The sequence below is a fragment of the Sceloporus occidentalis genome, unplaced genomic scaffold, assembly GCF_023333645.1.
Source record: "Sceloporus occidentalis isolate IW3139 unplaced genomic scaffold, rSceOcc1.0.p SCAF_152, whole genome shotgun sequence".
NCBI lineage: Eukaryota > Metazoa > Chordata > Lepidosauria > Squamata > Phrynosomatidae > Sceloporus > Sceloporus occidentalis.
In genome coordinates this window covers 1,992,439-2,006,598 of record NW_028317132.1, presented here as the reverse complement: position 1 = coordinate 2,006,598, position 14,160 = coordinate 1,992,439, and the positions used below count along the sequence as shown (strand labels likewise).

Here is a 14,160-nt window from a genome sequence, read left to right as displayed (position 1 = left end):
TTTATCACCATGTAGAAGAACACATTTGCACTACAATGTTTTTCATGCTGTAATGGCTACATTCACAAGTCTAGTTGTCACCATCCATTATGGTTAAATAGTATACCCAAGGGGCAATTCACTCACATCAGACTAAATTTGCATAGACTATAGAAAACGAGTAAACATTGTCATGGAGGAATTCCTTGAAAACAGTATGATGAAAAATAATAAATTAAAGTGTTAAAAGTAATTGAGAAAATAGAAATATTTTAGTTACAGATAGGACACCTTTAAGCAGGACTAATAAAATACATTTTGAATTTTCATTTATTACTTATTATAGTTCCCAAGCTGACCTATAATACTACATTATGATTTTTTTTTATAGATATAGTTCCACAAAAAACACAGGTAATATTTAAAAAAACGTAAAAAATATTTTGGAAACATCAAATTAACAAAAGTGCTACATTTGCTATACTTGTACCATTTAAATGGGATACATACAGCCATAACATTGGATATATGGGTGGGATATATCAGGCAGCAAGTGGACATTTCCTCAAAGTTGATGTGTTAGAAGCAGGAAAAATGAATAAGCGTAAGGATTTGACCGACTTTGACAAAGGACAAATTGTGATGGCTAGACAACTGGGTCAGATCATCTCCAAAACTCGCAGGTCTTGTGGGGTGTTCCCGGTCTGCAGTGATCAGTACCTATCAAAAGTTGTCCAAGGAAGGAAAAGCGGAGAACCAGCAACAGGGTCATGGGCGGGCCAAGGCTCATTGGTGCACGTGGGGGGTGAAAGCTGGCCCATGTGATCAAATCCAACAGACAAGCTGCTGTAACACAAATTGCTGAAAAAAAGTTAATGCTGGTTCTGATAGAAAGGTGTCAGGGTAAACAGTGCATCTCAGTGCCTATGGGGCTGTGTAACTGCAGACCATTCAGGGTGTGCATGCTGGCCCCTGTCCACTGCCAAAACTGCCTACAATGGGCACGTGAGCATAAGAACTGGGCCACGGAGCAATGGAAGAAGATGGCATGGTCTGATGAATCAGGTTTTCTTTTACATCATCTGGATGGCTATGTGCATGTGGGTCGCTTACCTGGAGAACACATGGTACCAGGATGCCTCCATGGAGGCCTCACCACACAAGTTACAGAAGTTAAAGGATGTGTTGCTCACATCTTGGTGCCAGATATGACAGCACTAGGGTGACCACTTGTCCCAGATTGCCCTCGACAGTCCCGCAATGGGACTTTAAGTCCCGGGCAGCCTCAATCCCTGCATTGTCCCGGAATTGAAACGCGTCCTTTTTATTTTTTGATGCGGAGGACAGAGAGGGGCGCAGAGTGGCCGTTCAAGAATACATTTTCAGCAAGTGCTCGGCGCCCCTCACTCTAGATAGTGGGAAGGGAGGGACAGAGGGTAGATAGTGGGAAGGGAGGGACAGGGGGTAGATAGTGGGAAGGGAGGGACAGGGGGTAGATAGTGGGAAGGGAGGGACAGGGGGTAGATAGTGGGAAGGGAGGGAGAGGGGATACATAGTGAGAAAGGGGGTGGTAAGAATGAGAATGAGTGAGAGAATGAATGAATGTGTAGATGCATTGTGTGAATGAGTGAGAAAATGAAAGAATTAATGTGTGGATGAATTGTGGGAATGAGTGAGAGAATGAAATAATTAATGTCTGGATGAACTGTGTCAGGGGAGGGCTGCCAGCCTAAGGCCTGGGAGGCAAGTCTAGTCAAGTGGCCCATTGCGCCACCAAAGCGGCTGCGAGCGACATTGAAAGCGGCCGCCGTGCGGCAGTCACTCCACCGGCGCCTAATGAAATTAATAGCCGTGCCTCAGCTCTTCATCCGACCCCTTTTAAGACGTGGGACAAAGAGCTGAGGAATGGCCATTGGGCCTGACTGCCGCACGACGCAAGGTATTTGGCACCTGTGGCAGATCCTGTATGTGGCACCCCCCCACACACACACACTTTAAAACTGCATAGTTTCTATGGTTAGGCACACATTGACGGTGGTACAGCATAACTGCTAACATTATATACTTAGGGATTACGCTGTACCACCGTCAATGTGTGCCTATACTTTAAGCCAGAAACTGACAATACTGCAGTACAACCCCTATCACTATATACTAAGCCAAACATTGATGTGGTGTAGGCCTAACATTTCAGTGACTGGCTTAGTACATAGTAGGGATGCACCTAAATGAAAATTCTGGACCGAAACTGAAAATTCTGCATTCATTTGGCCAAAACCAAAAAAAAAAAAAAGTTTAAATTTTAAAACACACCAAAATTAGACAAAAAAAATAAATAAATAACAATATTAATATATATATACATATATATACATATATATATATATATATATATATATATATATAATTAACAGCAATCACAATCCTATCATGCCCAGGTTCTAGCATGTACTGGCTGACTTAGCATGATAGGCGTGTGATTGCTGTTTGCAATCATATATATATATTAATACTGTTATTGAATTTTTCTGTCCAATTTTGGTATGTAATTTACTTTTAATAAAAATGTTGTTAACACACCACAGTAGGACAAAAAAAATTTGATAACAGCAATCACACTCCTATCATGCCTAGACAGCCTCCCTATGCCATGCTATCCCCCCACACTTCCATGCAATCTCAAACCATCATTCACAAACATTCATCATAAACTATAGCATAACACCCATCACCCTCACACAGTTACTAATATTTTCCTACCTTTCCTCTGGCACTGTCACTTTTCTTCCTCCTCTTCATTCTTCCTCTTCTTCCTCTTCTGTGTCCCGTCCTTCCGGTGCAGTAAAGAAGGTGGGTGTGGCTTCAGTGTTGTGCGCCGGGATTTGACATCAAGTCCCGACGCACAGCCACAGTTGCCGCGCGCATCGTTTTTGGAGGCGTGCCGGCACCCCTCAGTGAGCGGCACTCCAGGCACGGCGGACAGTCCCGGCGGCAGCCGCTTAGTTTTTTACTTTGCGGCTGCCATGAATGTTAGTCTGCCGGCCACTCGGCCGGCCCGGATTCAGGGCGGCCTGGGCGGCAATTTCCCCCCTGCCCAGCACGCCCCTGAACTGTGTGAATGTGTCACTATTACGCTGGACTATTAAGGAAGGTCGTCCCCGCAGAAGTTCTTCTGCCCAAACTACTGCTACTGAGAGGGGAGTTCCCGGCAGCAGCTTAGATGATCCCAACAGTGGACAACCTCCCACCAGCTGGAGATAGGTACTGAGCGGCAGCAGCAGCAGCAAGGCGCAGCACGAGCACAATGCGGGTAGTCAGCCGAGCCAGGGGTCAGATACACAGAGCGAGTAGTCAGCCGAGCCAGGGGTCAGATACACAGAGCGAGTAGTAAGCCGAGCCAGGGGTCAGATACACAGAGCGAGTAGTCAGACGAGCCAGGGGTCAAAACCAGAAGTCACAGGTGAAAGTACCAAATCGTAGCGCAAAGGAGTATCAGGCAAGCCAAAGGTCAAAACACGAAACTGGTAACACAAGCAGAATTCACTAACTGTAAGACCACAACAGGGTGCCTGTGAAAGGCCACGCCCCCCAGCCGTCATTCAATCCCCAGTAATAAGCCGCGAGCCCGGGAGGCGGACCGACGACTGGAGGACGGGTAAGTACTCAAGCTCCGGGAACTGCTGTTCTCGGAGCTGAATTTCCCCCGACGCGTACCTCAGGCGGAGGATGGTCCGCTGCCCGGGGAGATGTTCTCCCGGGACCCGCGGCCAACCCCCCGCCCGCTACTAACCCCTGTGCGGCGAGCGGAGGACCGACCGCCTTCCCGAACGGCCGGCGTTCGAGAACCGCGGCCAGTTCTCCTCCCGGCGGCATCCGGAGCCGGGACAGGGACACTCTCGGCGGTGTCCAGAGACGCCGGGACGGTGACATTACCCCCCCCTTGAGGGCCGGCCATAGGCCGACACCTACCAGGTTTATGCGGGAATTTCCTATGAAAAACCCGGAGCAAAGTAGGAGCATGTAGATCCCGAGCACGAACCCAAGACCTCTCTTCAGGACCATACCCCTTCCAGTGAACCAGGTACGAGACAGAGTTCCTTTCTTGGAATCTAAAATAGACTGCACCTCATATTCAACCTGGGAGTCAACGACAACAGGACGAGGACGGTGAGCAAACCGGTTAAAGCGGTTATAGGTGAGAGGTTTGAGCAGAGAAACGTGAAAAACCCTGGGTATCCTAAGGGAGGAGGGGAGAATTAATTCATAAGCGACCGGATTGATCTTGCGCCGCACTCGAAAAGGGCCAATATAACGAGGGGCAAGTTTCATAGAAGGAACTTTCAGCTTAAGGTTCTTAGTGGAAAGCCATACCCTATCACCATTCATAAAGGAGGGACCCAGTCGGCGACGCCGATCCGCATAACGCTTATACTTGCGGGCAGCATCAACCAGCGAACGGCGCACCCCGTCCCAAACTAACGGTAATTGTTTTAAATACAGGTCTACGGCTGGAACTTGAGAAGCAGCGAAAGAAGAAGGCAAGGAAGAAGGGTGAAAACCATAGTTACAGAAAAAAGGACTAATCTTGGAGGATTCGTGAACAGTATTATTTCTAGCAAACTCAGCCCAAGGTAGAAGTAAAGCCCAATTGTCCTGGTGATCATTAATAAAAAGACGTAAAAATTGCTCAAGAGTCTGGTTTGTTCTTTCCGAGATACCGTTAGTTTGGGGGTGGTAGGCAGAGACAAGGACGCCGAAGCAGCTTTACCCGGGGTGTCGAAGGTCTTCCGGAAGGCCGAAATGAAGGCAGAGCAGTTATACACGAGAGGAGAGTCCCTCTCCCACAAAGGAGAAGCCCAGGCTAGGGCCTTGCCAGATAACAAGGAAATCAGGTATCCTACTTTGGCTCTTTCCAAAGGAAACAAGTGAGGAGTAAGTTCGAATTGAATGGAGCACTGGTTAAGAAAGCCGCGGCAGGAATCCGGTTCCCCATGGTAGCGAGTGGGAGCTGGGAGTTTCACAGACGAGGGGCCAGAGGAAGTCCCAGTGTTCGCAGCTGAAGGAGAAATCACAACCGGAGAGGAAGAGGTGGAAGCTGACGTAGAACCCCTGGTGCCAGGATCAGATCTGGCCACCAAAACTTGAATAGCCCGGGCCATTTGGTCTAAGGTATCCTGTATACTAGAGAAACGGACTTCATGGGAATCCAGACGTTGTCCGTGGGTGGATAGCACCTTGCCAAGCTCAGATGGATCCATGTCCCTGTTGTAATGTCACTATTACGCTGGACTATTAAGGAAGGTCGTCCCCGCAGAAGTTCTTCTGCCCAAACTACTACTGAGAGGGGAGTTCCAGGCAGCAGCAGTCCAGGACCTAGATGATCCCAACAGTGGACAACCTCCCACCAGCTGGAGATAGGTACTGAGCGGCGGTAGCAGCAGCAAGGCGCAGCACGAGACAGGAGCACAATGCGGGTAGTCAGCCGAGCCAGGGGTCAGATACACAGAGCGAGTAGGCAGCCGAGCCAGGGGTCAGATACACAGAGCGAGTAGTCAGCCGAGCCAGGGGTCAGATACACAGAGCGGGTATTCAGACGAGCCAGGGGTCAAAACCAGAAGTAACAGGCGAAGGTACCAAATCGTAGCGGGTATCAGGCAAGCCAAAGGTCAAAACACGAAAATGGTAACACAAGCAGAATTCACTAACTGTAAGACCACAACAGGGTGCCTGTGAAAGGCACAGCCGTCTTTTTAAAACTGTCGCCAATTCACAAGCTCCTCCCGGACCAGAACAAAGACCACACCCCCCAGCCGTCATTCAATCCCCAGTAACAAGCGGCGAGCCCGGGAGGCGGACCGACGACCGGAGGACGGGTAGTACTCAAGCTCCGGGAACTGCTGTATTTGCTCAATTATAAGACAAGGGTTTTTTTTTTTAGAGCAAATGCTCTGAAAAATACCCCCGTCTTATAATCAAACCTCAAATAGGTCTGACTGTGAGACTAAGATCCAGATCCCCCGCAGCGCTGCAGGGGACCTGGATCCTCCTGTCTTGTGCCCCCCATTTAACACCCCCCCCCCCAAACTTACCGGTGCGTCTGACTTCCTGGTGTGTAGTCAGGGCAGCGGGTAGACGTCTACGCGATTCGCGTAGGCAACTTCCACCGCAGCCAGAAACAGGTGCGGTTAGCAGCGGTGGGGGTTGTCTGCTTCCATCGCGCAGACCTTCCCTGGCTTTCAGAGATCAGAGTTCCCTGCACCACTGCGGGGAATTCTCTCTTACAGCCGGAGGGTGTATGCGCGATGGACACAGACAACCCTCGCTGCGAACCGCACCTCCTTCCGGCTGCAGCGGAAGTTGCCTACGCAAGTCGCATAGACGTCTATCTGCTGCCCAGGAAGTCAGACACAGACCAGTAAGATGGGGGGGGTTTAAATGGGGGGGCATAAGGCATTTTTGTAGGCAGAGTGCTCTATGATATGCCTTTTAACCCCCTTAATGCCACTCTGCCTCCAGATATGCATTTTAATCCCCTTTATGCCACTCTGCTTCCAGAAATGCCTTTTAATCCTCTATACGCCACTCTGCCTCCTGAAATGCCTTATACCCCTATATGCCACTCTGCCCCATAATATGCCTTTTAACGCCCTAAATGCCAGAGTGGCATATAGGGTATAAGGCATTTCTGGAGTCAGACTGGCACATAGGGGGTCAAAAGGCATATCATGGGGCACAGTGGCATTTAGAGGGTTAAAATGTATATCATGGGGCACAGTGGCATATAGGGGGTATAAGGCATTTCTGGGGCAGAGTGGCAAGCCTGGGGCAGATGTGCATAACCGGGGGGCAGGTTGGAAAATAAAAGTAAATCAAAACAAAAAAAATATTTTTCTCAATCATAGCTTTTATAAAAAAAAAAATAGTTTACATAGTTTACATCAGTTAACATTTACTAGTAAAACTTTTTTCCAATAGGGTGGTCTTATATTCAGCCTTTTTCTTTCTTTCCTAAATCAATATTCAGATTTTGGGGGGTCGTCTTATAATCACACACACATATATATATATATACACCTGTGTGTGTGATCTCATGAGCTTCATAGTGTGTCCCTGAATGGCAGAAATAAAATGTGGTCACCCTACTTCGTCGCCTTACTAGTTTTAAGCGTAACAACAAAAAAGAACCCGAGTATCAAGTGCTGCGCTAAGCACTGCATTCACTGCGTTACCCCAAATGTGTTACCTCTTAACACATGCGTACCCCAAACGAAAGCAAAAAAATCATAAAAATAATAGCGCGAGAAAAAAGAAACGTTATTAAAGATAACATTAATACCTATTTACGTACCAAAAGCCAACGTTGCGAGTGATAAAGCCCCCGATTTATTGGTTAACATATATCGTTGACTATACTACTAACACCCTATCTCGGTATTATTTTTCAATAAATATTGTATTGTAAAACGACTTGTGGGACTCCTGGCGTTTGTGAGTTGATTTTAAGGGCATCGTTCTATGACTTTAAGAGAATACGAGCCGCACTGTTTCCTGTTACGTCTCGGTTTACTTCCTGTTAAGATGGCAGCGCCCATGTAAGTCCGTGCCCTGATCTGTGAGTTTTCTCGACCTGGCTTGTCATGGCGAGGTTACTGTGTAACCGTTTGAGGGGATGCCGGGGGCTTCCGGTGACAGGTGAGCTTTGCTCCTTTTTATTTTGTAGATCAGACTGATTTCCACTTCGTTCCGTAGTCTACGGTGACAAATATGAGCTTTTGCAGCGTGTATGCAATAATTGTGGTTATTAACACCGGTTCTGTCGGGGAAATATGCCAATGAATTTCATACGTATGTAAACTAACTGCACAACAATTATATTAATATTATAGTAATGTACTGCCTGGTCTAGCAAATACGCTTTTTTTACACAAAAACTCCACTTTTGTATCTGAAAATGGTGCAGGCTACAACTAGAGAATCCAGCATAAAAGAATGCCTGGCATTATCAAGCTTTATTTAGAACCATTAAATGCATAAACTGTTTGAAAACATAAGTAAACAAATGTTAATGCTGCAAGGTGTGTGTGTGTGTGTGTGTGTGTGTGTGTGTGTTAGTTATATATCACACACACAAACAGACACACACACACACACAGTCCATAAAGAATGTATGTTTTTTTTTGTACACAGGCATACATTTATTTAAGTTTTTTAAGTTTGAAAAAGTCTTGTGAGTGCTCTCTACATTCTTTATGGACTGTGTGTGTGTGTTAGTTATATATCACACACACACACACACAGTCCATAAAGAATGCAGAGAGCACTCACAAGACTTTTTCAAACTTAAAAAATAAATGTATGCCTGTGTACAAAAAAAAAACATTTCGGGGTCACTGTCCAACCTGTGATCAAGAGTGTTTATCTCTTAATAGCGAGTATAACACCTGGGTGGACGTGTGTATATATACATGTATGTACACACACCAATCAGCCATAGCGTTATTACCAGTGGTTGGGGTATATCAGGCAGCAAGCGAACATTTCATCCTCAAAGCATACAGATTTGAGTGACTTTAACAAGGGCCAACTTGTGGTGACTTGACTGCAGCTCTTGCAGGGTGTTCCAAGTCTGCAGTGGTTGGTACCTATTATTATAAGTGGTCTAAGGAAGGAAAAGAGGTGAACCGGCGATGGGGGTCATGGACGGCCAAGGCTCATTGATGCATGAGGTGGGACGAAGGCTGGGCCACGTGGTCAAATCCAACAGACAAGCTACTGTAGCTCAAATTGCTGAAAACATTTAAGCTGGTTCTAATAGAAAAGTGTCAGAACACACAGTGCGTTGCAGTTTGTTGCGTATACACTGATCAGCTATAACATTATGGCCACCTGCCTCATATTGTGTAGGTCCCCCTTTTGCTGCCAAGACAGCCTTGACTCTAGAGGCATGAGCTCTGTGAAGATGTGCTGTGGTATCTTGCACCAAGATGTTAGCAGCAGATTTCATAAATCCTGTAAGTTGCGAGGTGGGGCTTCCATGGATCGGACTTGTTTGTCCAGTACATTCCAAAGATGCCTGATTGGATTGAGATTTGGGCAATTCGAAGGCCAAGTTAACACCTTGAACCTGTTGTGTTCCTCAAACCATTCCTGAACCTTTTTTGCTTTGTGGCTGGGGACATTATCTTGCTTAAAGAGGCCGATGCCATCAGGGAATACTGTGTCCTTGAAAGGGTGTGCATGGTCTGCAACAATGCTAAGGTAGGTGTTATGTGTCAAAGTAACATCAAGGTGAATGACAGGACCCAAGGTTTCCAAGCAGAACACTGCCTCTGTTCTGTTCTCCGTACTGCATCTTTGTGCCATGTGTTCTCCAGGTAAGTAGTGCACACACATTTGTACTTTTGGTATGAATTTACAGCTCCTGGTGTACGTTGCTGTCAAACAACCACCCAATGTGTGTTCATCAACGTCTAAATACAGTGATACCACCCATGCATAGGTTTGTCTAGTTGTTTGGGAGCCAAAGGGACACATTGGTGCACATTTTTAATAGTTGAACTTTGACATTTGGCAATCCTATGCCCTATTTGGGAAATGTTTAAGTCTGGCCAATTCATGAAACGATATCTTTTTGAAAATGAAAAAGGTTTACCACCAGCCTTTGTCAAAGTTTGTAGTAGAAGCATTATTAAACACTCATCTACAGACACACAGTTTTTCCCCCAGAAATCTCATGGTACTGCCACAAACACAAGGGATTCTGGGTAGGTAGAGGGAAAAACTAGCCTTCTGGCTTGTCTGGTGTCTGTAGATGAGTGTTTAATAATGCTTCTACTACCCCCTTAATTTTAGTGGAAGGGTTTTCCATCACCTTTACCCACCTTAACGTATGTACTGGTATTTCAAAATTTGTAGTAATTCTTTATTTTTATACATTTTATCTCCACACATTGTACTTCAGGTTTGACTTTACCACTCCTGGTATTTGTCGCTGTCAAATATCCCCTGAGTACAGTGATACTACCCATGCATAGGTTTGTTTGGGGTTTAAAAGGTCACATTTGGGAGTTACACAATTTGCTTTTGCTTTTTTAATTTTGACATCTGCTCAGGCTGCGCCTGTGCCCTATGTGGGACAATTCAATTTACCCCCATTAAACTTTTTTTTTTTAAATTAGACACTCCCAAGGTATTTCAGATACTGGTATTTTAACTATTTTGTGCCAGGATTTTTGGGAAGATATAGCACCAGTTTTCGCAAAAATATAAACTATTTTTACATGTTTTATTTGAACTGGATGATTTCCCTTATGTCATGGGGATATCACTGGGGTCTTTATTTTTTATCAACCACATTTGTCTACCATTCTGTCTCAATTATTTATTTATATTGTATTTTTGTGTCCTTGTAGGTCTAATGTCCTTTACGCACAAGGTTATGAGCGCTGGCCTCCGAACATTTGAAATCCCTCCTGATTATTCTGGTAAGATAAGGGTAGTCCTGCAATTGGAAAATATATCCATAATTACTGTAACTTTCTTTTCCTGGCTTATTTCCATGGCAGCATTACACCATGTCTGCTCGTCCCAACTCCTCTGTTGGGACATACATGAGATTAAGTAACTAATTAATGCTTCCCAATCTCTCGTGATCTGTAAGCACCTAGAGAGGGTCCCTTAAAACAGGTCTAGCAATAATAATAATAATAATAATAAAAATGGTTTAGTTGACCATTTGGGTGCATGCAAGAAGCAGAAGCCCCCACATGCCAGAACACAATGTACCCGGCTTCCTCATTTTGGCTCAGCATCCCATGCTAAACATAGGAGATATATAGCTGTGGGAGAGTGAGAGGAGCTCTTTACGCCAGGCGGTATAATGCAGTAGTCCTTGTCAGAAGATTTACTGCATCTGATGCTGTGGACCATGCTATGTGAGATTAGGCCTGAATACTACACACAACAGCAGGGGAGTTTTTTGTCGCCCTCCCCCCAGCGTTCAGGTGTACCGGTAACTGCTAGGTAGCATTGTGCACAGGTGCATGAAACCCTTAGAAAACACAGGTCTGTTTGTCTCAACAAGTGGTTGTTTCCAAAAAATGTTCAGAGCCCGTGGCAACATTGACGCATGTGTTATGGTCCTTCTCCAATCTCAGTGTGGGGAAAAAAAACTTCCAATAATTATTATTATGGGTGACTGTAGTCCCCACCAGGCCCTACCCCAATTCACCAATAGACTTTTCGATTACTCTATTGTGTTGGGAACAATTTTTTTTTTTTGTTTTTACTGTCTGGCCTGACAGATTATTACCAAGTCTGAATTTATGGAAATCTGCTACCCTGACTGGGTACTCCCGTCAAAAGACGCTTCCTCCTGCTTGGGGTTGTTTTTGTTTTCACTTTGTGAAGAAAACCATTTATTTAAACTTTACCAACATGACAAAAAGCATATTAGCAACCTTTTGAACACACCCGCACACACACAGATACTTACAGGTCCTTAGGAAAACCACTCTGGCAGCTTACCTTATACTTGGGTGAGGTAAAAGAAACATCCTTCCATCATAGGCATAACCGTTCACCTTCTGCTTTTTGCTTTGGATGTTCTTGGCAATCACATTTTATTAATTATAGTTATAGAGGGAAAGATGTAGACTAGGCGTTATTCCTAGGTAAGTGTGTATATGTGTGTGTGTGTGTGTGTGTGTGTGTGTGTGTATACATAAGTAAAAAAAAAAAAAAATTCGTTCATCTTCTGCAGGAGGAGTCACCCCAAACTCACCTTTTATACCCCAAGTGCCTGCTAATATTGTAAAAGTCATGTGGAGTTAAATCATTGTCATTCATATGGGAGGGCAGCAAATTCTTGACCCACCCAGAAAAATTAAGCTAAGCTCAGCAATGTAAAAAATGCTTGTGCAATGTTTATGTAGCAAAACTGTTGTGACTTGAATAATGCACTGCGGTCATAGTTACGTAGTCACATACATAGGCTGAAAAAAGACATGCGTCCATCAAGTTCAGCCTTTTCCATATCCGTTTATTTTTTGCTGTTGATCCAAAAGAAGGCAAAAAAAAACCCAGTTGTGGCTTATACTGATTTTGCACAAACCTAGGGGTAAAAAATTCCTTCTTGGATCAAGAAGCTGTTTCCCCATAATTTAAAAAATATATCCTTGAGTATTATGTTTTTGCAACTATTCATCCAATTGTTTAAATGTCTGTACAGACTCTGATTAAACTACCTCTGCAGGCAGATAATTCCACATCCTTATTGTCCTTACTGTAAAAAAAAAAAATACCCCTTTCCTTTGCCTTAGACTAAATATCTCTTTTCTTCCAGTCTAAATGCGTGACCACATGTCCTATGCATAGTCCTGTTTATGAATAGATTTCCACACAATGGTTTGTGTTGGCCCTGAATATATTTATATAATGCTATCATATCTCCTTCTTTAGAATAGGTGCCCAAAATTGCACAGCATATTCAAGGTGTGATCTTACCGTTGATTTATAAAGGGGCAAAATTATATTTTTATCCCGCGAATTGATGCCCCTTTTTATACATGACGACATTTTAGCCAATTAAATATTCTTGATGATTACGCAGATTTTATGACTTTGGACCAGAATTTCTTTTTGCCATCAAATGAAAGCCTTTGGATGTAACTGGCAAAAAATACATTTTTTACCTGTGTATTTGGCTCCTGAAATTGTTCTAAATTGACTTTGTCTAGGAGTCGGTACGAAAGACCGTCTAAAACTAAAGTTTGTGAACAAGGTTCCTGACCTTATTAAGGTTAAAAAGGAGCCAAAGAACCTACGGGACATCCGGGGCCCAGCACTCGAGGGTCGGGAATTCCAAGAGGGCCAATATGGTATTGTGGTGAGTAATTCACAACCTCAGCTATTAAGTTGTTAAAAACATGTTTTTCAGTGTGATTATGTTCCGAATCTAGCTCACTTTCACAGTAGTGTTTCAATTTATCCCTGCTCCATACACTAATAGCTATACCTTACACAGTACCAAACTGTATGGTATCTCAGCATTAATAGATGACTGACGGACATGATTATTGTTATGAATACAGTTTTCCTCATCCAAAATGTTTTGCATAGGCGTCTAATATATATAACAAGAATAGCTGAACATTTTTTAAAGTTATTTTTAATGTATGCTTTTGCGGTATTTGTTTATCCTCTCCAATTGGAAAGGGATTTTATGAACCGCTATATGTATATTTCCAGTTTACCCTTAGTCCTCCTACTGTTGGAATGTTTAAAATCTTATTTCTTCACACAGGCTCTGGGTGGAGGTTACTTACACTGGGGTCACTTTGAGATGATGCGCCTGACGTTAAATCGTACTCTCTCACCCCGCACCACATTCAGCCGCTGGTTGGTGGCCCCTCCCTATAAGCCTGTGACACGAAAAGGACTTGGCCAGCGCATGGGAGGTGGCAAAGGAGCTGTAGATCATTATGTCACACCAGTCAAGGCAGACCAGCTGATACTGGAGGTGGGAGGCCGTTGTGAGTTTGAGGAGGTGAAACCAATATTAAGCCAAGTGGCCAAGAAACTCCCCTTTCCAGCCCAAGCTGTAAGCAGAGAGAGCCTAAGAGAGACACGAGAGAACCTCAAGGAGAGGGAGATTAACAATCGGAACCCATGGACATTTGAACGTCTAGCATCCTGTAATATGCTGGGGTGCAGGAAGTGGTTAAGTCCATATGATCTCCAGTTTAAGGGCAGGTTCTGGGGGAAACGCCATCTGCCAAACAGAGTATGAGATCTATTCATCTTGCTCAAAAAACTTTAAATCAAGGCAAGATGTGCTGTCACGAATTTGCTAAACTTGTAGTGTTTATGATAATGCCATAAAGTTTTTTTTCTTATTCAAAGCATCGTATTCATTTATATATACAATTAATATTTATTATGAGTGCCATATCTAGCATACAACTGCAATCCTGTTTACTGGTGTGCTCATTTGTCATGGTTGTGGCTGGTGACTGGTATTTCCTGTGGATTTTTACATTTTATTTATTAAACCATTCAGGACCAGGGTAATTTTCATGTTATTGCTACATATTGCTTTAATCCTACTTACCCCTTTTTTGCCACTTATATCTATTATCCCCAGAACAAAAAAGTAGGGCTTTTGTTTAATGGTGTTATACA

The 14,160-nt window shown here is 44.2% G+C and overlaps 1 protein-coding gene across 1 annotated transcript; it reads left to right on the top strand.

The window, feature by feature from the left end:
• Positions 1 to 6,281: 6,281 nt before the first annotated feature.
• Positions 6,282 to 13,768, top strand: LOC149280600 (large ribosomal subunit protein uL16m-like). Its single transcript, XM_089500359.1, has 5 exons — positions 6,282 to 6,394; positions 10,158 to 10,168; positions 10,392 to 10,463; positions 12,717 to 12,865; positions 13,283 to 13,768. The coding sequence occupies exons 1-5, from the start codon at positions 6,282 to 6,284 to the stop codon at positions 13,766 to 13,768; spliced, it is 831 nt and encodes a 276-aa protein (XP_089356485.1).
• Positions 13,769 to 14,160: the final 392 nt, after the last annotated feature.